The sequence below is a fragment of the Saccoglossus kowalevskii genome, chromosome 4 (genome assembly GCF_978046115.1).
Source record: "Saccoglossus kowalevskii chromosome 4, keSacKowa6.1, whole genome shotgun sequence".
Taxonomy (NCBI): domain Eukaryota; kingdom Metazoa; phylum Hemichordata; class Enteropneusta; family Harrimaniidae; genus Saccoglossus; species Saccoglossus kowalevskii.
Window position 1 is genome coordinate 45569854 of NC_140644.1, and position 25646 is coordinate 45595499.

The 25646-nt window shown below is 35.8% G+C and overlaps 1 protein-coding gene across 2 annotated transcripts in view; it reads left to right on the top strand.

Annotated features, from left to right (window-relative positions):
• Positions 1-843: 843 nt before the first annotated feature.
• Positions 844-25646, top strand: part of LOC100366719 (CREB-binding protein-like) — a 62476-nt gene continuing 37673 nt past the window's right edge. For both annotated transcript variants that reach the window (XM_085498180.1, XM_085498181.1), the window contains exons 1-12: positions 844-1390; positions 1678-2378; positions 3821-4003; positions 11972-12284; positions 13418-13543; positions 15257-15418; positions 15517-15712; positions 15805-15922; positions 17374-17494; positions 17642-17754; positions 22949-23074; positions 23199-23838. In XM_085498180.1, coding sequence (XP_085354306.1) covers positions 1309-1390; positions 1678-2378; positions 3821-4003; positions 11972-12284; positions 13418-13543; positions 15257-15418; positions 15517-15712; positions 15805-15922; positions 17374-17494; positions 17642-17754; positions 22949-23074; positions 23199-23838 — 2881 coding nt within the window. In that variant the 5' untranslated portion in view covers positions 844-1308. The remainder of the gene's footprint in view (positions 1391-1677; positions 2379-3820; positions 4004-11971; positions 12285-13417; positions 13544-15256; positions 15419-15516; positions 15713-15804; positions 15923-17373; positions 17495-17641; positions 17755-22948; positions 23075-23198; positions 23839-25646) is intronic.

Genomic DNA, 25646 nt, shown 5'->3' on the forward strand with positions numbered 1-25646 from the left:
CAGTGTAAACGCCATCAAAGATTACATGCCGATATTAAAACTAACTGCCAACTTTCGGAATTAATCTGCACCATGTACCTTCGTAATTCCGTCTGACCATGTAATTATATTTTTTCCGGTCATCCTGATTGTCATACGCTTGTCACCTATGTGACTTAATTTTGTGACCGCCACAGGCAACTCTGCAAAATGCACTTGTCCCCTCAGCACATTGTGTCATTACATAACGATGCTAAGAATAGTTTTGACCTACTTATGAACTGACTCATGACCTTGAATAAGAAGTCGCGATTCCGAGTTGCCAGAAAAATATAGCGAGCTACTGGGATGACTTATACTTGCTGTTGATAGTAACAATTATAGTTATTAGGAAAATGTGCATTTTCAGGTGTTTATATTGATTTTTGAGAGGAAAACCCCCAAAATAATAAAATCCATTACAGTCGGTATAACAAAAATACAAACACCGTAGTATACCTAAAAGGGAAGAGCAAGGTTAAATAAAGCTATTCAAGAATGTAAGTCATGGAATAATATTTGATATATAACCAATTTCGAGAAAAACTGAATTTCTCATCATGGACGCCAACAAGAAATTAGCGTGAGAGGTCAGCTGATTCATGTCCGCCGCTAGGGCTATTGGGTATTTAAAAAATATTACCCAGCATTCCTGCATTTATTTATAGCCGAGTATGACCGAATTTTTCCGAACAGCGACGACACGTAATGACAGGTAGTTTTCACGCGAGTAAATAGAACAATAGCCAATGAATGGGCATCGTGGCTACCACGTGACTGTATGTTAATGAGGAAAAGTATGAATAAATTAATTTTCGGTCTCGTTTTTTTTCGGTGGCTTTTCTTGTTGGTTTTCTGACAAGCGTAGAAAAAGTTTTTCACCAAACAGCCGCCATTTTGGCCATTTTCACTGAGAAAAAAATCGTTTTTTCTCTTCATCTTCTTTCATTGTTTTCCGATCAGATCGACTACAGTTGCCACAGAAGGACCCATTTGTATTCTGAATGAAGATTGAAGCGTCACTCGGCGAATTTGGGACAAAATATCATGTAATTTCGTCGACAGTGTAGGTCTATTAGTTATTGTAATATTGTATTGTGCGAGCAATTGCGGTGAACAGTCGTCCGATCGAGAGGCTGAGAAGATGGTGTAGCTGCCTGCAGATAGTTGATTTTTGTTATCAGGACTTTTATTATGTTTAGGATGGTTTATTGGATTTTTCGGGAACCTTCGTAGCAATTTCTAATCAACAAGTTCACAACGTACTTGCCGGGCGTGTGTGTCTTCAACATGGCAGATCAGTTAGTCGACGGGCCGCCGAATAAACGGCAGAAGCTTTCCTCTCCTGCAACTACTCCCAACGATAATTCGGGTATGTATATTTTAATAATTATTATATTTAATTTTCCGTTAAATTATTGTGCTTAAATTTGCTGATGGCAATGGCGAAATTGTAAAATAAAATAATAAACTGCGTCGAACTAGGTCATCGCACGTCGACAAAGATGCGTACATAGCGTCTACGGTATTTTTCTTGCCAAGGACATTTCTACAATGTAGTAATATTAAATAAATTTACAACTCTTGAAAACATGGTTTTAATCAAAAATTATATTTTGTCGATTATTATTAATTTACGTTTGTATGTATTATTTTCAGAGTTCTTCGGGACGTTATTACAAGACTTGGAGGGCGAATTGCCCGACGAGCTGATGGTTGGTGGTGGTTCGGAAAACATGAGCAATGGTACAAGTAGCAATGCTACCAACTCCAGTGGCACGGTGACAGTTGTTGATCGCCAGTCTGAGACAATTCAAAAGAACCAACAACTTTCACAGCTTTTATCCTCACCGCCCAGGACTTCTACAAATGCTCAATCGGCCTCAAATAATATTGCAAGCCCAAAACAGCAAAATCAAACTCAAATTCAGCTTAGCCCAAACATGGGTAACAGAAATGTGCAAAGTCCCATGTCAAACAGTCTACAGTCTCCTCCAAATACAGTTGGAAATTCAAGTGTTGGAGGACAGACACCCAATTCTACTGCTATAAGTATAAACAATGATACAATTACAAGTATAGCAAATATAACAAGTACTATAGCAATGACAAACTCTTTGAACACATCAAGTTCATCACATCTGCTGCAGGGCAGTGGTGCTGCTGGACAAACCAATAAACCTGTGATGAATGGACCTTTTTCAATTTCTCCTAATACTACAATGACCTGGACTACTGCTACCAATTCTGCTGCACTGACAGGAAACTTAGTAAATGCAATTTCACAACAAAATGCTGCCAGTGGCTTAGGCAATCACCCTGGTCTAAGTGTATCACAAACTCAGGCTGCACTGGCAAAGGTAAGTTTCTTGTTTATATTATCATTACTTGTACATTGAGGTTATTATTTATTCAGTTCATCTTGCATAAATTGACAGATAAACTCAATTTGATGTGGTTTATTGATTTTTAAAATAATATATTGCTGCTCTTTGTGATGCATATAAAATGGTGTTTTTGTTTATCAGAAAATATTGCTTGAAATTGACTTGAAGTTTCGCTGTGTGCTTATGTAATGTTTAATGATCACATTATCGCAGAATGTTTTAAAAGGTTTTTTACCCACTGTGTGCTAAAAATGGCATGGTTTTTACCATGAACAATTTGTACAAGTGAGACAAAGAGATAGCATAAAATGTTATTGTTTGTTATGTATGCTTTGAAAGAACAAGAACTAAAAGTCATTGTCACTCCTGTCATCCAGATTTTCATACTGTCTCACTTAAGTTTGGCAGTCAAAATATGTTTAAATCTGTATGTAATAAGTCTGACCATACAATTTACTGTGCAGATTTTTAACTTTGTTGTATTTTTGTAATGCTTTAAACATCTATAGTTGTATGTCACATGTTGTGATTGCTTCTACTACACTGAAGTGCACATGTTTTTCTGCTTTATGTTATTTAGAACACGATTTGTGACACTTGCATGATTAATGTGTTACTCTTCTCGTTTGACAACCAAAATATAAATATTGTACACACAAAAAAAAATAATCTGTTTAGATTATTTGGGGGGGGGGGGGGTGATTATTGATGCATTTACACTTCAGTAGTAATATTTTTAAAGCCCACATTTTGTAATGAGTATAACCATAAAATAACCAGTATTACTTGGCTGGTTGTTTGTTCAGTCTTGTTGAACTGTTGAAATAGTAATTTATGTTCTGGTTTTGAATTTTTATAGTTGAACAATAATAACTTATATGGAACTTTTAATATTTTATTTAATTTATTGCGATACTCTGTACTCTCGAACACGCATTGCCCTCCGATTCCAGTTTTCAAGACCCGCTTTGTGGTAAAAAATAATAATTTAACTAATTATTTTCCAATTAAAACTTAATGGAATCAGTAGAGTAATGCTGTGGAACTGGAGACGAATTTTAGAAAATAGCATAATTGTGCTATCTAATGAAAATCTGTAACTGCTTAAAGTAGCTATACTCAGTATCTTGAAATGTATTTCCTTCTATTGTCAACTTGCTAACAAAATCTTGCAATTTCATTACATGTATTAGATAGACAGCTGTACTCAATATGCGTGCAAATTGTGTGCTTGGTTTTATCAGTATGTTTGTGGGACAGAGAAAGAAAACAAATAAATAATGATAGGTCAAGAGGTCATGTTTTTGCCAGTGGCTGGATGAGCAAAAAAAATTTTGCATTGTCAATGAAATCATATTCATCATGTTTTTTTTTTACTGTCATGCATCCCAAATGTTGTTTTGTTTGCTTTATAGGTTTCAAGTATGAGTTCAAGCGGGAGTACATCTTTTCATAATTTCTCTACTGAATCAAGTCATTCCACTATGACTCCTTTGTCTACCACATTTTCCCCAGCGGGAACAACATTGACGACAAGTAGTTTGAATGCTGCTGGAAATTTGGGATCTAGTCTTAATATGCCAACATCTGTAAATATGGTAAGTTGCTTAGTTTAACTAAAATATGTACAATTAATGTATGGCTTTTTACTCCCATGTGCACAAAATCTTGACTCGACTGACCCCACTTATGTTTACACTGTAAATTCTGGTATATATATAAATATTTATAATACAGTCAAACCTGTCTATAAAGGACAGTCAGTGGACTGAGCCAAACTGTCCTTTATAGACAGGTGGTCTTTATATGGAGGTGGCCTAATTTATTCATTTAATCATGAATATTAATTAGGGCCGGAATTTTAAGGGAGATCATAAGCATAACATAAAAACAAACCTACAATGAATAGGTATTTACTTTTTTACTACAAATTATATCATGTAAATTCACTGAAACCAAGTGATTCTGCCCATGGATTCATTGGTGTATTTAATGCATAAGAATGATTGTCAACGATCGGCCGCATTGGCGTTTCAGCTCGGACTTTCACACTCTCGCCACGCAGTCTTATTCCCCAGTCTCTTACACATATTCCATCGCAGACGGTAATCAGTCCCATCGTTAGTATTGTCGATTGTACACTGTGACAAAATGCACAGGCAAAGTTGCCGTGTTTGAAAAATCAAACAAGCATTAAAAATGAAGAAGCATTGGTAATAAACAAAATTTACCAACTCATAACGATTGCTCCAACTCTCGGTGTTGAATCAGAAAGTCAAACGAACCGGAAATGAAACACGGTGATCGTACACGCAATTTTACAGTTATTTGTTGCAAGCATCGACGTGTCAAAACTGCCCAAACGAATTTTTTCGATTGCGAATTATTGATATTACCGTTTATAAAAAAAAAAAAAAAAGAGGATCAAAATAGAAAACATCTTTCGTTGAGAATAACCCCGAGATGACCCCTCAGTAACAATACGTTTTGCCCATGCGCTAGCTCATTAGCATAATTTATACCGATCAACAACAAACATGGCGGCCAAAATAGGTCGGATTTTGCATTCCCGCGATGAAAACTACATAAACGAATGTTTTATTATTTTGTTTGGATATTTCATGTCGACAAGGTAAATAAAACATCCCCCATTTAATAAAACTGGTTCATTTTTCTTGTTTTCGAGACGGGGGGAATTTGCTCTTCATGTGCGAGACAGTCCACAGAAGTGCCGCCGGCCGGCTGGGGATCGATAGTATACCGGGGGTAGTACCGATCGGAAACAAGCTTGTTTTTCATTTCAAACTTTGAATGAAACTGTTTTAATTTGTTGTTAAAATCTTTCCAGTCTCCAGACGTTACATTCAGATGATATTCAATTTTTTTTTTACTTTTTCGCAACTTCACAAACCAAGTTGCGATGGTCACCCCTGTCTAAAAATTGCGTACTCGGTAATCTGAACGTAACATATGGCCACTTTCCTGTTAGCGATTCGCAAGTAGCTATTGTCTTTTTGCTGAGACAGTCTGATGGAAATGTTGGTGGTCGTTATACAAAGGTTAAAGTGTGAATAGGTCTACAATAGGGTGGTCGCTGGTCGCGTTGGACAGGTGGTCGCTATATCCAGTGTCTTTAACGTGTAAATTGCGAAGGGACTGTACTAAGGTGGTCGCTATGAGCAGGTGGCCACTCTGCACGGGTGCTCTGAGCCAAACTGTCCTTTATAGACCATGGGTGGTCTTTAAAGTGTAGGTCAAGGTGGCAAAAATTGTGGGCTGTATAGATCTTAATAACCATTTCCAACAGCTTTGTATCCATGTTAATTTTTTCTCATTATTCTTGTGGTTGTGGGTGACTTTTCAACATGTCCTGAATTAGCCCATGGACGCCGTTCATGGAGATAAGAAACAACGAACAATAGCTAAGAATTAACATACTAACATACTACATCTGGGCATTTCTGTGACGTTTTAGGCTAGGTTCAATTGAGGGACAGCCATAGTGAATTCATTGAGTACTGCAGTGTGTGGTTTATATTTTTGAAGAGCGTTGTCGTTTCTCATGTTTTTTTAGCTCATTTGAGCATCCATAGTACAGTACTCATTTCGCCCAACCTCCTGCTAGCTCCCGCTTTCCAATCGCTTTTTTTTTTCGCTCGCTTTTGCGATCGCTAGTCGAATTCGACCAGACAATTTCCGCTTTATTTTCGAACGCGCAAACCCGGAAATATTGCTCGCATTTAAGATTCGGACTATCAACAAATTTCCGAGGTTCACATTGTCTTATTATTGTCTTTCTGGTTTTCATAGATGTTGAACAGGCAACAAAAGTTCAAATACTTTTTATTTTAACTATTTGTAATTATATGCACGCAATCTGACACTTTGACCTCGATTTGGCTGGGATTAAATATTTTATTTTAAACAATATTCTGACGTAAAATACAAAATGTGTTTCAACACAAGTACAACATGATTGTCTGGTGTTTCTTTCCTGATTGTTGAGTCTTCGTAATGTGTTTAAGACTTGTATAATTATTGTTGTTTTCCTCAAGGAGAAGGCAAGCTGAAGGACCAGGAAGCTAAATGGCAGTTCCATGCATGGACTGAGTGAAAGAAAAGCCTAAAATAAAAGCTAATATTACACCTCTTTGTGTATTTGTTAATTTTACATATGATTGTCATGACAGTATGTTTGTAAATATCTAGAAAAATTTCGTCTTTCTTTAATAATTTTGATTGTTTGGAATGTCTGTCGACCGTGTCCCAATAATTTGTTCGGAATATCGATTCCCGTTAGTTTCTCTATACTGAGTTTAGAACGGGCGTTGGTCCTAGACAGGACAAACATTGACCGTAATTCGTGGTGATCATGTCCCGTATTTTTGGGGGGACTGAAAACCCAAATAATTAAACAAGTATTATTATTATATATATATTATTTTACATCGCGAAACTACAACAGTTAAACCGCCGCCTTGACGTCGATGCAACTTCAACTTGCCATTCAGTTTCTTACCTTGAAATAAAAAAAATATATAAATTCGAAGAGCATCGGGGAATATATTAATAACCATTCTTAGAAATCGCTAGCTTTATATTATTTGGATCCATAACATTCACGAGTTTTTCGACAGATGCTGGCAATTTCCGCGCTAAAAATGGTTGAAAATGTAGGTGTGGTTCTTTCTATCCTGTGATAATACGAACAAATATGGTTCTGTGACCCAGGTCGCGCTCCGATCAGGTGACTTTCAGCCAATCAATGGTGTTGTAACCAAGCATATTTTATGTTAATTGAAGGGTCGTCGTACCATCCAATCTCCGGCGTCGATTCACATACTTTTTGTGCTGTGACAGGCTTTAAAAATATTCAATGAAAAACATCGTTATATTTTGACAAACTGGTGGGATTTGACCACAGTTCAAAAGAAAAAAAAATAGGCTGAGATATATTAGAGTTCACAGCGAATCAGTTTTATTTGCAAGTTTTGAAATAAGGTAAACCAGAGTAGGGTCGATGATTTTCAGTACCGAAGGACTTTCGCGTGTGAATCATGGTTTTCGAATTGTTCATCGACTGGTCACCAAATATTTATGACTATAATTAAATTTGACATGTTTTTTTTTTATAAAGCCCAATAAATTATTCATACATGTCTGTTCGATTTTTTCAGGGCATGTGGCCGTTTTATTCGAAAATATTATTTTGTGGGAATAATTTACGACATTGATCGTGACTTAATTTTGAAAATTGAATTTCAAATGTTACCATACCAACCGCATGTGGACCGACGTGATTTTGGTATCGTTATTTTTGGAATTAATCATTAATATTCACCTTGTTTCTCCGCTCTGTCGAAAGGAGTTAGCTATCTTTTTTTCACGTAACTGTCTTATTAAAATAAAATAAAAATATTACATTTAGAACAAGCACCCACAAGCTTCGTACAACTATAGATTTGAAGTGTCGTTCGAAATTTAATAATAGTATTTTCATACTTTACTATCAAAACCACCAATTCGACCACTCATGTATCTGTGATTAGTGTTTGGGCGAGCAGATGGTGTTTTCAATGAGCGAGCTAAAAAAAAATGGTCCGGTCGGACAAAACCGCACGGTCGGAAATTAAGCAGTAAGCGGTCAATATACCACTTTCCCGGAAGTAGCAAAACAGGGGTGCAAAAATACTCTTGCTTTGTCACGACAGAAAATACAAACATGTTAGATAGTCGATAGGAGGGAATTCTATTTTGTAAAAGCGGAAGGTTGGGCAAAATGAGTAGTGTAGTGTATTTGCAGACAGCCATCACTCCCTTGAAAATTGCGCGATGAATTATGACTCTCTAAGTGATTACTTTCCTCTTCATTATACATTGTGTAACCCCCTAAGTTGGACACTAATTAACCTAGCCTTTGATGTCACAGTGCACAAATAAATCCTGCTCACATTCTCATCTGACCCAATAGAGGGCGCTTGAAAATTGCCAAGATGGCGGCGACTATATGGAATAATATATGGTATCATAACTCTATAAATTTTTTCTTTTTAGTCCCCGTTCGGACGCAGTCCGAAAACGGGGACTTATGTTTTGACCTCCGTGCGTGCGTGATCTGATTCAAGATGGCCGAATGGCGGCCATTTTTGTGCTAAAAATCATCAAAATCGAGCATTTCCCAGTTGTTTACAGATGGATTTTGTTCAAACCTTGTATATACGTTGGACATTATAGGACCTTGATGCACATCATTTTGTTTTACGATCTGATTCAAGATGGCCGAATGGCGGCCATTTTTGTGCTAAAAAATCATAAAAAGCAACCATTTCCCGGCTGTTTACAGATGGATTTTGCTCAAACTTGGTATATACATTAGACATTATGGGACCTTGATGCAATTAATTTTGTTTTTCAGATAACATTCAAAATGGCCGACTGGCGGCCATTTTGTATTAATCAATGTAGTTCTCGTGCCATATCTCCAATATATTGCTTTGACTGATTATGTTCAAATTTTTTAATATTCATTATACATCATGTCATAGATATATTAGTTTGACGATCCTATTCAAAATGACCGAATGGTTGTCATTTTTGTACTAAAAAATCATTAAATATCAAGTATTTCTGGCATTTATGGATGGATTTTGTTCAAACTTGGTACATACATTAGACATTACAGGTTCCTGATGCACGTCACTTTATTTTTCAGATCAGATTCAAAATGGCTGTCTGGCGGCCATTTTGTTTTAATCAATGTAGTTCTCGTGCCATATCTCCAATATATTGCTTTGACTGATTATGTTCAAATTTTTTAATATTCATTATACATCATGTCATAGATATATTAGTTTGACGATCCTATTCAAAATGACCGAATGGTTGTCATTTTTGTACTAAAAAATCATTAAATATCAAGTATTTCTGGCATTTATGGATGGATTTTGTTCAAACTTGGTACATACATTAGACATTACAGGTTCCTGATGCACGTCACTTTATTTTTCAGATCAGATTCAAAATGGCTGTCTGGCGGCCATTTTGTTTTAATGAATGGGTTTCCAGACCCATATGTCTGACTTGTTTTGTCTGATTATGTTCAAATTTTTAATATTCATTATACATCATGTCACAGATATACGGATATATTGGTTTGATGATCGTTTTCAAAGTGTGCTATTTTTGTGCTAAAAAAATCCTCGAATATCAAGCATTTCTTGCATTTATGGATGGATTTTGTTCAAACTTATAACACACATTAGACATTGCAGGTTCCTGATGCATGTCATTTTATTTTCAGATTGGATTCAAAATAGCTGACTGGCGGCCATTTTGTTTTAATGATTGGGCTTCTAGAGCCATATCTCTTAAAATACTTTGACTGATTATATTCAAATTTTATATATTCGTTATACATCATGTTATATATATATATATATATACATGTATTCAAAATGGCTGATTTTGAATGCTGTTCCAGAGCAATATCTCTCAATATGGACAAGTACTTGTTTGAGGATCAGATACAAATGTCAATCATTTTAATGTTAAAAAAATCATATTCCTGACATGGTTATATTCCAGCTATATTACTATAAACATAACTTTATATCTCAAATTTGATAACTAACTGGGACTGTGCCATGCATGGCTTGTTTTAATTTGTTTTGTCCATTATTTAAATAAGTGTACATTCAGGTGATATTCATCGTAGCTTTTTAGCTTCGCTGTCGACACAGCGGGAGCTGTTCATATTACTGATTGTCCGTCGTCGTCGTCAACTTTACAATTTCAACTTCTTCTTCGAAACTGCAAGTTGGAATTTTTTCAAATTTGATATGCAAGTACCTTGGATGGTTCTTTCTCAGATTTGTTCATTTCATGTCAAAATCTCAAATTCTCTAATTTTGGTGAATATTTCTGTCATTTTTGGTTAAAAGTGATATTTTTGAATTCTTGTTGACAACAGCAAGTCCCATTGCTTTGATACTATACATATTGTTAGCTCCGCTGTCGACTTTGTCGAGCGGAGCTTATCATATGAGTGATTGTCCGTCGTCGTCCGTGTCAATGTTTTACTTTTTCGACTTCTTCTTGAAAACTACAAGCCTGAATGCTTTGATGCTTGGTGTATATGTACCTTGGGTAGACCTCTCTTAGATTTGTTCATTTCATGTTGATATCTTCAATTCTCTAATTTTGGTGAATATTTTTGTCATTTTTGGTAAAAAGTGATATTTTCGACTTCTTGTTAAAAACCGCAAGTGCAATTGCTTTGATAATACATATATAGGTACTACATGTGGACCTCTCTCAGATTTGTTCATTTTGTAATGATATCTTTAATTCTCTAATTTTGGTGAATATTTTTGTCATTTTTGGTAAAAAGTGATATTTTCGCCTTCTTGTTAAAAACCGCTAGTCCAATTGCTTTGATATTACATATATAGGTACAACATGTGGACCTCTCTCAGATTTGTTCATTTTGTAATGATATCTTTAATTCTCTAATTTTGATGAATATTTTTATCATTTTTGGTAAAAAGTGATATTTTCGACTTCTTGTTAAAAACCGCAAGTCCAATTGCTTTGATACTACATATATAGGTACTACATGTGGACCTCTCTCAGATTTGTTCATTTTGTGATGATATCTTCAATTCTCTAATTTTGGTGAATATTTTTGTAATTTTTGGTAAAAAGTGATATTTTCGTCTTCTTGTTAAAAACCACTAGTCCGATTGCTTTGATATTACATATATAGGTACTACATGTGGACCTCTCTCAGATTTGTTCATTTCGTGATGATATCTTCAATTCTCTAATTTTGGTGAATATTTTGGTCATTTTTGGTAGAAAGTGATATTTTCGACTTCTTGTTAAAAACTGTAAGTCCGATTGCTTTGATACTATACATATTGTTCATTTTCTGATGATGTCTTCAGTTCTTTAATTGAAATGTGCATTTCTAACAGCGGAGCTATCTCAGCCGATAGGCTGCTTGTTCATTTTCTAATGTTATCTTCTGTTCTTTAATTGAAATGTGCATTGCTAACAGCGAAGCTATCTCAGCCGACTGGCTGCTTGTTAGCAACTTCACAACCCAAGTTGTGATGTACACCCCTCCCCTCTGATTAACCCTAAAGATTGTGTATTGGATACTCTGAACACATGGCTACCTTTCTGTTAGCAATTCACATGTCTGATGTAAACAAGGTGGTAGTCATACAAAGGTTTAAGTGTGAATAAGTTTAAAATCGGGTGGTCATTAGCCACATATAAAATGCGTAGGAACTGTTCGGTTGCGGCCGCTATATACAAGTGGCCATTAACACAGGTTTGACTGTAATATTCTCGCTAATCCGGCATGTGATGAACAAGAATTATTATTTGAATAATTTTTTAAGAGAGGATCTTAACAAAGTGGCCCCCCAAATAATTGGGGGAGATGGGGCTAAGTACCCTGGGAGCTTAGTTGGTCAAGTATGGCATCTTGTTCCACCAATATCTCACAAGCCGCTTGTTAGATTTCAGAGAAAATTGTTTATCATTGCTTTTTCTTGCAGCCTCAGCAGACCCAGCCGCAACAACCACAACCACCACAACAACCTCAGCAGCAGCAGTCAGTATCAGCAGTCGGTGCTACCACAACAACAACTACTCCATCAGTAACTACTCCATCAGCAGCGCCTACAGCTGATCCTGAAAAAAGAAAGCTGATTCAACAACAACTCGTACTACTTTTACATGCTCACAAATGCCAGAGACGAGAAAGTCAGGCTAATGGGGAAGTTAGGCAATGTTCTCTTCCACATTGTCGTACTATGAAAAATGTTCTCAACCATATGACCCACTGCCAAGCTGGAAAATCCTGCCAAGGTATGTGCTATTGTTTGTATGCGCTATGGATAGCAGATTTCCCAGATTTGTTCATTCCTTATTTCTATATTTACCTTGAAAAGCCTAACCTGATTGCTTTGTTGTGGTACACACCAGATCTAACAGGGCATTGGATGGGATAATTGTATTTTAAATTGATACCGGTACTAATTCTAACAACAACAACAAATCTGACGCATGTCATCAATATTTTTGTATCTTGGATAGACCTCTATTAGATTAGTTTATTTGTGATATTAGGGGAACACTCTACTCATTCACAAACATTTCCTATAACCACAGTTAATGGATTCAAAATGTATGTGCATTTGTTTCATGATCTCATTAACGATAGCCAAATGGCGGTCGCTTTAAGGCCGAAAATGCATCAAAATCACATATTTTCACAATTCCGGAACCGGATCTCAGTCATGCATGGATGGATTTTGTTCAGATTTAGTGCATATATTGAACATAATATAAGCTTGATGCACACCAATTTTTCTTCGGATCAAGTTCAAAATGGCCGACTGGCGGCCATTTTATTTTAAAGAATTTAGTTTTCGATCCATATCTCAGACATGCCTGGACAGATCAAGTTCAAACTTCACATACACATCATACATTATATCATACATATGCCTGTGCATTTGGGCCAGTCCTTTTAAGGTCAGAAATTCACCAAAATTGTACATTTTCACCATACCGGAACTGAATCTTAGTCATGCGTGGGCAGAGTTACATGGTGTAGTTAAAATATTTTTTGGGATTGATTTGAAAATGGCTGACTGGTGGCTATTTTGTTTTACTGAATGCAGTTCAACATCCATATTGTTGCTGCTTTGAATGTACATGTCACTCAAATATGAACAGAACGGGGACGTGTCATTGACAATGACTTGTTATCATGTGGATATACATAGCGCCTATTTCAGCCTTTCACTTTTATGCTTAATATAGTGATGGCCAAATTAGAATACTTAGGGTATATATTATTCTTTTTAGTCGAATTTCTTTAACAGAATTTAATTCAATTAGTGGAGCTATATCAGGCGACTGACAGCTTTGTATACATATTGTAATTGTATTGTTTTTTTAAAGATCAATATTGAATTTGTATTTTCATTTCACAGTGGCACACTGTGCATCTTCCAGGCAAATCATTTCGCATTGGAAAAACTGTACCAGGAATGACTGCCCTGTCTGCTTGCCTCTCAAAAATGCTTCTGACAGAAGACAGCACCAAGCAAATACTCAAGGTATCAGTGTTTTTTATTTTTTAGCTTCGCTGTCGACAAAGTCGAGCGGAACTTATAGTATTACTGATTGTCTGTCGCTGTCGTCAACTTTACATTTTCAACTTCTTAAAAACCACAAACTGTATATCTGTGAAACTTTATAGGTATAGGAAGGTACCTTGGTTGGTTTTCTCTCAGATTTGTTCATTTTGTGTGGATATGTTCAATTGTCTTATTTGTAGCGAATATTTTTGTCATTTTTGGTCAAAAATACTATTTTCGACTTCTACTTGAAAACCACTAGCTCAAATGCTTTGATACTTTGTATGTAGGTACCTTGGGTGGACCTCTCTCAGATTTGTTCATTTCGTGATGATATCTTCATTTCTCTAATTTTGATGAATATTTTTTCATTTTTGGTAAATATATTTTTGACTTCTCCTTGAAAACTGCTTGACCAATTGTTTTGATATTGTGTATGTAGGTATATCAGGTCGACCTCTGTCAGATTTGTTGATTTTGTGACAATATCTTCAATTCTCTAATTTTGATGAATATTTTTGTCATTTTTGGTAAAAAATTATATTTTGGACTTCTCCCTGAAAACTGCTTGACCAAAGTCAACACAGCGGAGCTGTTCATACTACTGATTGTCCGCTGACGTCGTCAACTTTACAATTTTAACTTCTTCTTCAAAACCGCAAGTCAGAATTTTTTCAAATTTGATGTGCAAGTACCTTGGATGGTTTTCTCAGATTTGTTCATTTCATGTCAAAATCTCAAATTCTCTAATTTTGATGAATATTTTTGTTCATTTTGTGATATCTTCAATTCTCTAATTTTGCTTTATATTTTTGTCATTTTTAGTAAAAAGTTATATTTTTGAATTCTTGTTGAAAACAGCAAGTTCCATTGCTTTGATACTATACATATTGTTCATTTTCTAATGATATCTTCAGTTCTTTAATTGAAATATGCATTGCTAACAGCGGAGCTATCTCAGCCGACTGGCTGCTTGTTTTGATATTGTATATGTAGGTATATCAAGTGGACCTCTGTTGGATTTGTTGATTTAGTGACAATATCTTCTTTTGATTTTGATGAATATTTTTGTAATTTTTGGTTAAAAACGTTATTTTTTTCAACTGCTTTGTAACTTTATTTTTAGGTACCTTGGGTAAATCTGTCAGATTTGGTAATTTCATCACGATATCTTCAAATCTCTAATTTTAGTGAAATATTCTCTGCAACAAAATCAAGAAAGTTGGTGTCTTGCGATATTAAAGCAGATAGCATTAAGTTTAAATTGCTTCTTAGTCATTGCTTTCAGAGCATGCATCACAAACAGCGAAGCTATCTCAGCCTACAGGCTGCTAGTTTTGTATATATTATTTAGAGAGTGTGCTCGGTGAATTTCCCTTGGCTCATTACTGTTAAATGTTTATACTAATATGACTAGCTTGTAGTGCTGTTCACGTTAGAGATTTCAGCACCGGGCTGGCACGTGCCTAGTAATAAATACCATAACATCAAATGGGTACAACTTCAATATAGCAATTATTATCATCATATACGTATTGTTTTCCATGTTTGGGTCAAATACCAGATCAAGGGTTGGGGTGTGATTTCGGCATGAGCCAAATGAGTCCCAAATTTCAACATGTGCCAAGATCCCATAATGTGAACGTAGCATACGTTTCTATAAATGTAAAAATCAAATAAACTTTTTTGCAGCACTATTAACATCAACTACTGCAATTGGAGGTGGAACAACAGGTCAATCACAGAGTCAGATAGATCATAGCTCAATGCAAAGAGCATATGCAGCACTTGGATTGCACTACACAGGAAATACAGCAGCAACTCAGTCACGTACTGGTATGCTGAGTCCTCCAGGTGAGCTCATTTGCTTTGTCATTATTATCTCATGATTGTAAATTGTTTTTATTTTATTTTAGATTTTTTGTAAATCACACCAAATATTTGTTTAACAGGTTTGGGAGTTGGTAGCCCGAGTGATTCATTAAATTCCTCCAGTGGTGGAACCAGTGTTTTACCTGGCAGTGGGTTGCCGGCTCATTCAACAACTGGAGGTGGAGATACAGCTAATAGTCAAGTGTCTACTGGTACCTCCAAGGCATGGCATCAACATGTTACTCCTGACCTTCGCAATCATTTAGTACATAAACTGTGAGTATGAGAAACTTTGTTATTATTAACTATATGGTCACACATATCACCTCAGTGTGAATACAACCTAAATTTTCTGTATTTTCTTTCAGTGTTCAAGCGATATTTCCCTCGCCAGACCCAGCAGCAATGAAAGACAGGAGAATGGGTAATCTGGTGGCTTATGCACGGAAAGTGGAAGGTGACATGTATGACTCTGCAAGCAGTAGGGTAAGTAAGAACAACGGGGATGAGTTTGAGAAATAATACTTTTGATTTGAAAGGATAGCTAATGGGTCAATTTCAAGTAGGGACCACAAATTCAAAACATCAGACCCTGCATTGAATATGAATGTAAACTGAGAGCTGACTTCTCATAGTAGAGTGAACCAAGTGAGTATTGGTCACCAAAATACAGGAGAATAACACCCTGGAGAGGTGTGCTTGTAACTAAGATTATTATTAGTCAACTGCTAGGCCCAAGACGTGGCCAAATACTTCATGATGTTTCAAATATGTATCATATTTATTTCCTTCACACAGTTTTGTTGTAAACACTTTTCTTTTGGTGTTTTTGTAAATTACCACTTAATCCCAATTAGGCAATGAATATTTATGAACTCTGTCACAGTGCAAATATTTTTTTTTTTATTGTAGTCAAAATATTAAGTTTCACAATTTAGAAGAGCTTGAATTTAAAAATGGATCATTCTCGAAATGCAAATGCTGCAGACTAAAAACAAACAAGTAAATTGTAAAAGGTTAAATGGAACGCATTTGAAACGTTTCAGCCAGGAATATGTTCACGACTTTCATGATCTTATTTACTACAAAAACATTCTCCTTCAAAAAATCGATCACGTAATTATTTGGCGAATTGTTGTTTATTATTCGTACCATAAGCTTCTACAATGTTCACATTTACAGCAATGAACGAATATAAAAAACACTTCTAAACGATCGTTAAAGTTACAGCGTGACATAACTTACTTTTTGGTGTTATACACTGGTCATACCAATAATTCCTCTTACTCAGTCATGATGATGAAATAAACATAAAATAATTTGACTTGATCACTCGATCGCAGCAGTGAAAACACAGACCCGCCATGATGTTTGTGACGATTTAGTTGACCAGCATATGTCCTTTGACCCGATGAGTCAAGAACACCATTAACCAATCAGAATGCCGTATGGTAATGCTAGTAGAACCCGAAGTTTTCTGAATGGTAGTGATCATAAAAATTACATTGCAAAAGTAAAGCGATGTCGTAGCACAAGGTCTTTTCATGGATTTCAGATGAAAACTGCATGATGGTTTTCAAAAAAGATGACTAGTAATTTTTAAAAGGTGAAAAAAAGCCTTGAAAGAAGAGTTTTTGTACATGATTCAAATGTATTTTATGTCAGACCAGTGTGGCGGCAAATCGAAGCACTGTGGCGGCAAATCGAAGCTGTTTACATCCTGGGGAGAACACTGTCAAATCATCACAATGAATAAGAACATCATCTTATTACATGGGATAGTACTTGTGTGTTTTGTTTGGCCAATCACATTCAAATTTCACACATATATCCAAAGATGCATATACTAATTTTTTTCAGTTTTTTTAACTATTGAACTAACAGAGACTTTTAATTCACATGACATGACAAGTAATTTATGTTTTTAATATTTTAAGGAGGAGTACTACCATCTGCTTGCTGAGAAAATTTATAAAATACAAAAAGAGTTGGAAGAGAAGCGACAAAGGAGGATGCAGGAAGCCAAAGTTTCTCAAGTACCACCAAGGCCAAATCAAAGTAAATATTATCTCACTGTTTATCTTTCGAATAATGACAAAAATATTTTTTTTTTTAGTGATAAAAGCAGTTGTAAAGTGAACTGAAAACAAAGTCCAAGATAATGTAAGACATTTCTTTGTATTTAATGCAATTACTTTGTTTTAGATGGGCCTTCTGATTTGAATGGTCAGGCTGTCAACAGAATAGCAGGTTTTGTCTCTCCTAATTCTTCTATTCCACAAGCAACACCACCATCTACTCAGTCAGTACCTTCAGTAGTAAGTATTCTTTTTTTACATTATTGTAATTTTTCTTGTAATAACTTCTTTGTCATTTATGGATTGTCTTCAACATACATCAGTCATTAGGTGTGTAACTGTGATCATCCAGTCATTAGTTTTTCAATTTTTAATCCCGTAAAACAAGGACTTATGTTTTGACCTCCATGCATGCGTCCGGACCTGTATCTTAGAAATGCCTGGACCAATCACAATCAAACTTCACACATACATCATGCATGATATTATACATATGCACATCTATTTGTTTCACGATCTGATTCAGGATGGCCGAATGGCGGCCATTTTGTTCTAAAAATCATCAAAATCAATCATTTCTCGTCTGTTTACAGATGGATTTTGTTCAAACTTGGTATATACGATGGAAATTATAGGACCTTGATCATTTTGTTTTCAGATAAGATTCAAAATGGCCGACTGGCGGCCATTTCAGTGTTCTCCCCAGGAATTTAAACCACCGTGGTGGCATAATTTGCATGTAATTTGCATATCATTTACATAATAATAGAAATTGACCAAAGCACATTTACACCCACACAATAAACAACATATATTTTCAAAAACAAAGTGGCAGATATTTATTTGCTTTACACAGTGTTATAAACACTTTTATTTTGGGCACTTTTGTAATATTAATGAGCTCCGTCACAGTGCAAATATTTTTTTTTGGAGTCAAAAAATTACATTTTACAACTTAAAAGAGTTTGAATTTAAAAATGAAACATTCTCGAAATGCAAATGCTGCAGACTAAAAAGAAACAAATAAATTGTAAAAGATTAAATGAAACTCATCTGAAACGTTCCAGCCAGGATTATGTTCAAGACTTTCATGATCTTATTTACTACAAAATTCTCCTTCAAAAAATCGACCACGTAATTATTTGGCGGATTGCTGGTTATTATTCCGACCATCAGCTTCTACAACGTTTACATTTACAGTAAATGAACGAACAAATAACACTTCCAAACAATCATCAAAGTTACGACGTGACATAACTTACTTCGCGATGTTATACACCGGTTATACCAATAATTTCTCTTACTCAGTCATGATGCCATGCAAAAATTAAATACTTCTTTTTTTATATGAAAAAAAACGTAAAATTTGAACTAGTTTTATCGGGAGAAATTATTTTTGATCACTCGATCACTTCGTGAAAAACACAGACCCGCCATGATAGCTGTGACGCGTTAGTTGACCGCATGTGTCCTTTGACCCGGTGGGTCAAAAACGCCATTAACCAATCAGAATGCCGCATGGTAATGCCGGTAGAACCCGAAGTTTTCCAAATGATCATGATCATAAAAATTACATTGCGGAAGTAAAGCGATGTCGTAGCACGATGTGTTGGTATGGATTTCAGATGAAAACTGCTTGATGGTTTTCGAAAGAGGTGATTAGCAATTTTTGAAAGGTAAAAGAAGTCTTGAAAGAAGAATTTTTACATGATTCACGATGATAACAGTTCAAATGTATTTTACCCAATCACGCAATAAACACGTTTTTTCTTGAGTAGCGTAAACTGATCGTGAACTCCGCTTTGCCCATGTTACATCGGGGTGGAATTGATTTTGAATGAATTTTAGCTATCAATCTAAAGACTGCATCTACCGTCAGAAAATATTTACTTACAAAGAGGTGCTAATTTTACAAAATTGACTTGTATTGTTTAAAGCTGATAACACATCCCACGACTATGTCTATTGTTTACAAATTATTATCCACGACTGGCAGGATGCTTGTCGGTCGGTACGTAAGTATAATAACAATATGACAATAGTCGGACACGTTTCCGTGGTGGTCGCTAATTTTGAGTGCCGGTCGGGCTGACCAGCGTGACGAGATCCCCAATGAAAAAAGCACTGTGGCGGTCTTGCTAATCACCGTGGCGGTGTCAGACTGGTGTTGCGGCAAATCGAAGCACTGTGGCGGGACCGCCACGCTGTTTACATCCTGGGGAGAACACTGCATTTGGTTTTAATAAATGTGGTTCTAGTTGCTGTGACTGATTATGTTCATATTTTAAATATTCATTATACATCATGTCATAGATGTACAGATATATTGGTTGAACGATCCTATTAAAAATGGCTGAATGGTGGCCATTTTTGTGCTGAAAAATCATCAAATATCAAGCATTTATGGATGGATTTTGTTCAAACTTTGTACATACGCTAGACTTAAAAGGTTCCTGATGCACGTTATTTTATTTTTTAGATCGGATTCAGAATGGCTGACTAGCCAATTTGTTTTAATGAATGGGCCTCTAGAGCCATATCTCTGACATGCTTTGACTGACTATGTTCAAATTTTATATATTCATATACATGTTTTCACAATGGCTGATTTTGTTTTAATTGTTGCTGTTCCAGAGCAATATCTCTCAATACTCGTTTGACGATCAGATACAAATGTTAATCATTTAAATATTAAACAATCATCATATTCATATTCCTGACGTGTTTATATTCCAGCTATATTACTATAACAGTGTTTCCGTTAGATTTATTTTTCTTGCGTATTTCTATACGCATCCACCATTTTTTTTGCGTACAATGTTGCAAAATATGCATAAAGTCGAAGTAGGTGTGAACAAATGTAAAATCAACAATGTGAACACGTGTCCAAGATATAACTGTTCTAAATTTGTAACATAAACTAAGGTAATTGCTATTTTAAATGTTTTCTGTCCTCGTAATTACTGTTTTATTTCCGTAGCAGTAAAATCTCCACTAGTTATGTTTGTCATTATTAATTTCGTGTATTGTTATTTTCGACGCTGTCGTTGCTGTCTGAAAGATAACATGGCTTCCCTAAAATCACCAAAACTGCAGGCCCTTCCATTGTGATCATCATTAGATCATTTATAACTTCTTCATTGAGAGGGCTTCATCTTGAAGTTTTAATGCGGCTTTGTGGGCTAAAACCATGCTCACAATGAACTGACGATACCGGAATTACAGCTGCAATAACAGCTAGTTTCAATATATTTGGAAACACTTCGTGGTAGTCATTGTACAATAATGTACACACATCAATAAAGCAAAACTGTCTCAATCCGTACAGCATAATTTTGAATTGCTGGTATTCGATACGGAGCTCTTCAAAATTAATTATGGCTTTGTGGATTTCACCATCGTCACCCATGTCACTCCCAAAATGACCACCAAGTGCTTCTATTTCCGGTATTCCGAAGTTCGCTAGCTCATTCCTGTCTTGTGGCCATTTCCTGGGATTGAGCAGGACATCTAATGAAGTTAGAACAGTTCATACGGGCAGCAGAAAAGTTGTAGATCGTGTTTACATCTTTACGATATTCACTGATGTTGACAACACCTTTATCTTGCTTTGTTGCATTGCTGGTCGCTAGAGCAACTCTGTGAGCAACGCAGTGCACCGATGTCAGAAAAGGATTGAGACGTTTTAATCGGGCTGCGACGCCATTTAAACGCCCAGTCATAACACTGATGCCGTCAGATCCAAAGCCCATGACTTAATTGTTAAATTTCAATATGACTGGCAACGAGTGTGTCAATCAACGCATTCATCACTGTTTCAGCATTGCTGCTGTGAATAGTGACATTGCTATGAAAAATTGACTTTGGGTCACCGCTCATCATGATACGCAAATAAACTATCAGATTCTTATCAATAGTGATATTTACAGTTTCATCTGTAAGAAGGCCGATGTAAGGGCTTCGCCTGATTTTTTCTTCGATCTTTCCCGCATATCGTATCTGACAACGCTTTTTGCATTTTGTGGATCGAAACTGAATGAACATAAGGATTACATTTTCGTAATGGATCACTGCCATTCAGTTTCTGCAATTCAAACAAACTGCCCAACTTGGTGGCGGCGATGTCTTCTTTTGCCATGAAATAGACTGTACGCATCACAGATACTTGCCCATCGGTGTCTTTTGACATCGCGTTTTCTATGGACTTGCTTATCACTTTGCGAAAACCCGTACACTTGCAAGACTCCATATGGTCGCTGGTGGCCAAGTGGCGAACTAATGTCAAACGTTGCAAGTCACTGCAACCTTTTTTACAGGTACGGCAAAACATTTTGACGTTCACTTCTGGAGCTGTGACTTGATATAACCAATTGAAGTCACGCATCCATTCTTGGCGAAATTTGTGATGCTTTTTCACATGAACGTCATAAACACCTGCCGTTTTGGCTTTCGGTTGCCCCGAGTTTTCCGGTAGATTTAGCGTTGAAGTTCCTCTTTTCCTTGCTGGCGATGGTGATTGAGTAAAATAACTCACAATATTTTGTCGTTTAGACATAATATAGAATATATAGAGACATATATAAGTATTGCCAGACTCAAAACAGGAATGAAATTATATAAAACAAATAATTATATTTTTAATTGTTAAATTTTATTGGCTGTCATTTCTGGAAATAAGCAATTAGTCACTTTTCAATCATAATTGAACAACATTGTACACTGATGCGTATGACAGCAGTTCGCACCAAGCAATTTGATTGACAAGGAACCAAAACAATGTTGCTATTAGTTGCAACTGACTTGCTTGAAATAAACATTATACATTGTTGCAAGTCAGCGGGAGGGAACTAGCCTGGATGTGTGACATCGTGATTTTGCCCAGCTGTTTTCGATACAACAACACAGCTGAAAACAACGCGTACAGATGGACGCAGCTGTAAAATATTTTGTGTAATGAAGGTTAAAAATGCGTAAAATATGCAAGAATATGCGTTAACTGAAACACTGTATAAACAAAACTATATATCTTAAATTCGATAACTAACTGGGACTGTGCCATGCATGCATGGCTTGTTTTTTACTGCTTTTTTAAACTACTGAATTAGTGGCTTTAGTGAAAAATCTCTTAATCTCTCTCCTACTTTGTTTTGTTTTTACAACTCTTGAACATGAGAAGTAGCCCATGAAAACACCATTTGTTAGTGTCAAATCCTGATTTCAAGTTTTTCAAACCTAAACTCCCTTAATGCATCTGTGTTTCATTGGGGCTAAGTTGTAAGCAGTTTATAAAACCTTGAAAATTGCCACTCAATAACCTTCAAATTATTTCTTTATAATCTACAAAATGATATTCCAAACTTCTGAAACGTGACATTTTTCGTAATATGTTTGAGCTTCTGCTTTATAGCAATAACATAATTGATTCTGTTGATAGATGTCTCTGTCTGCTCCAACAACTCCTGCTACCCCTCAGACAACTCCTCCAGCTTCACAGCAAGCATCACAACCACCACCTCAGAAAACTGTAGAACCAGCTCCAGTGCAAGACAGAAATTTCCAGGTAAGGTCCCAATACTGAACTTATTTAGTTTGCGTGTGTGCATAGCAAAGCAGTAGTAGGTCATGTGATAAAGTGTTAAAATTTCCCTACAAAAATAATTAAACATAGTTTTTTTTGTTTGCAGACTATACAGCAGCTTCAAACTCAGCAAAGAGTTGGCCCTATTCCACAACAGCAGACCACTCCAGTACCACAAACTACTCCACAAAAACCACCATCTCAACAACAGCAGCAGGCTTCACAAAATCAAGTATCACATAACATTGTAACTGGAAAAGGGAAAGGGAAGGGAAAAGGAAAGGGGAAAGGGAAAGTACAAACGCAGCTTCAAGGCAAACCTTTGTCAGTACCAGACCAGAAAGTATTAACTCCAAGGGCAACAACCCCAGGGAAGCATCTACCGCCTCCTAATTCGGGTGCTAATGCCTCAGAATCTTCAATGTCCCAACAGTCTACACCACCTTCTAAAGATATAAAAATGGAAGGAGGAAATGTCCGTGGTACTCTAGGAGGAAAACCAGAACTCCAGATCAAGCACGAGCCTGGTGTTAAACAAGAGTTTCATATCAAGCAAGAACCTGTTGAACTGGGTGGTAAATCTGAAATTACTGGCCCACCGACAACTACTAATACTACAACTACGACCACAACGTTGACAACAGATAGCAACACTAGCAACACAACAACAGCTTCTACATCAACAATGCTTACTCCTAAACCTGGTGCTGAAATGCCACCCCCAAGAGTACCCAAACAAAAGAAAAGTAAGATAATTGCTTTCATATTTGCTGAAGGGATTCAGCATAGCTATTGCTAACTACTGTCTCTTGTATGTTAAAGCTGTTGTAATATTTACTCCTCTGTAGATAACAAATAGAAGGCTAATGTTATACATTGAAAATCTCAAATCTGGATGGATAGATTTGTACAATTCTTAATGATGTATTCATTTTTTTAATTTTGATGATTATTATTTGCCTAATTCATGAAAATTACTCATCTTTATTTTTATTTTTGTGTATGTAGGCTTATATAAGATTTGTTCATTTCATGACTACCGTATTTGTTTTCAATTGGGCACCACTTTGATACACTTTTATTTCATGGTGGTGCTTATTTGTGGTTAAATTTGGATAGCTTTGTTTCAAATGGCGCTTATTTCAAGCACTTCAAGTTCTAGTACAGGTAACTGTGTTTCAAGCCATTGTTCTTGCTTCATTATGGTAATACATTATTGGCAATATCTTACATTACAGTTAGACACTTAGTCACTGTAGCCTTTATTTTAAATATTATGTAAATGACCTGTTTTCAGACAGTTTAGAAAGTTATACAAAAAGTAACATCCTTTAGAAAACATTCACAGTTTGCCGTACCATCAACAGAAAAATGAAACACAAATGCATCACTTAGTAATAAATGATCACGGTAGCGAAATCCGGTCATGCTGCGTTCCACAGTTACGATTATTATCCAGTAGCAGTTATAATAACGTACAAAAAGTAAAATACAACTTATTTTCATCGTAAGTGAATGATTCTGGTCGCATGTAAACGCATGATGCAATACGATATCCGCCATGCTTCCTGTGTAAGAGTTGATTCGAAACGTGTTCTTTTACCTGATAGGTCAAGTCGTTGATTAACTAATCAAAATGATGGATGATGCCAACGTGATCAAATACCCATAGCTCATTTAAATAATGTATGTTAATGTATGAACGCAACACTGAAGAGATTTGCCGATGTTTGCGATCTTTTAGCTTTGATTTTGGTGGGAAAACTGCATGATTTTTTAGCTCCGCTGTCGACTTTGTCGAGCGGAGCTTATCATATGAGTGATTGTCCGTCGTCGTCCGTGTCAATGTTTTACTTTTTCGACTTCTTCTTGAAAACTACAAGCCTGAATGCTTTGATACTTGGTGTATATGTACCTTGGGTAGACCTCTCTTAGGTTTGTTCATTTCATGTTGATATCTTCAATTCTCTAATTTTGGTGAATATTTTTGTCATTTTTGGTAAAAAGTGATATTTTCGACTTCTTGTTAAAAACCGCAAGTGCAAATGCTTTGATAATACATATATAGGTACTACATGTGGACCTCTCTCAGATTTGTTCATTTTGTAATGATATCTTTAATTCTCTAATTTTGGTGAATATTTTTGTCATTTTTGGTAAAAAGTGATATTTTCGACTTCATGTTAAAAACCGCAAGTCCGATTGCTTTGATATTACATATATAGGTACTACATGTGGACCTCTCTCAGATTTGTTTATTTTGTGATGATATCTTCAATTCTCTAATTTTGGTGAATATTTTTGTAATTTTTGGTAAAAAGTGATATTTTCGACTTCTTGTTAAAAACCAATAGTTCAATTGCTTTGATATTACATATATAGATACTACATGTAGACCTTTCTCAGATTTGTTCATTTTGTGATGATATCTTCAGTTCTCTAATTTTGGTGAATATTTTTGTCATTTTTGGTAAAAAGTGATATTTTCGACTTCTTGTTGAAAACTGCAAGTCCGATTGCTTTGATATTACATATATAGGTACTACATGTGGAC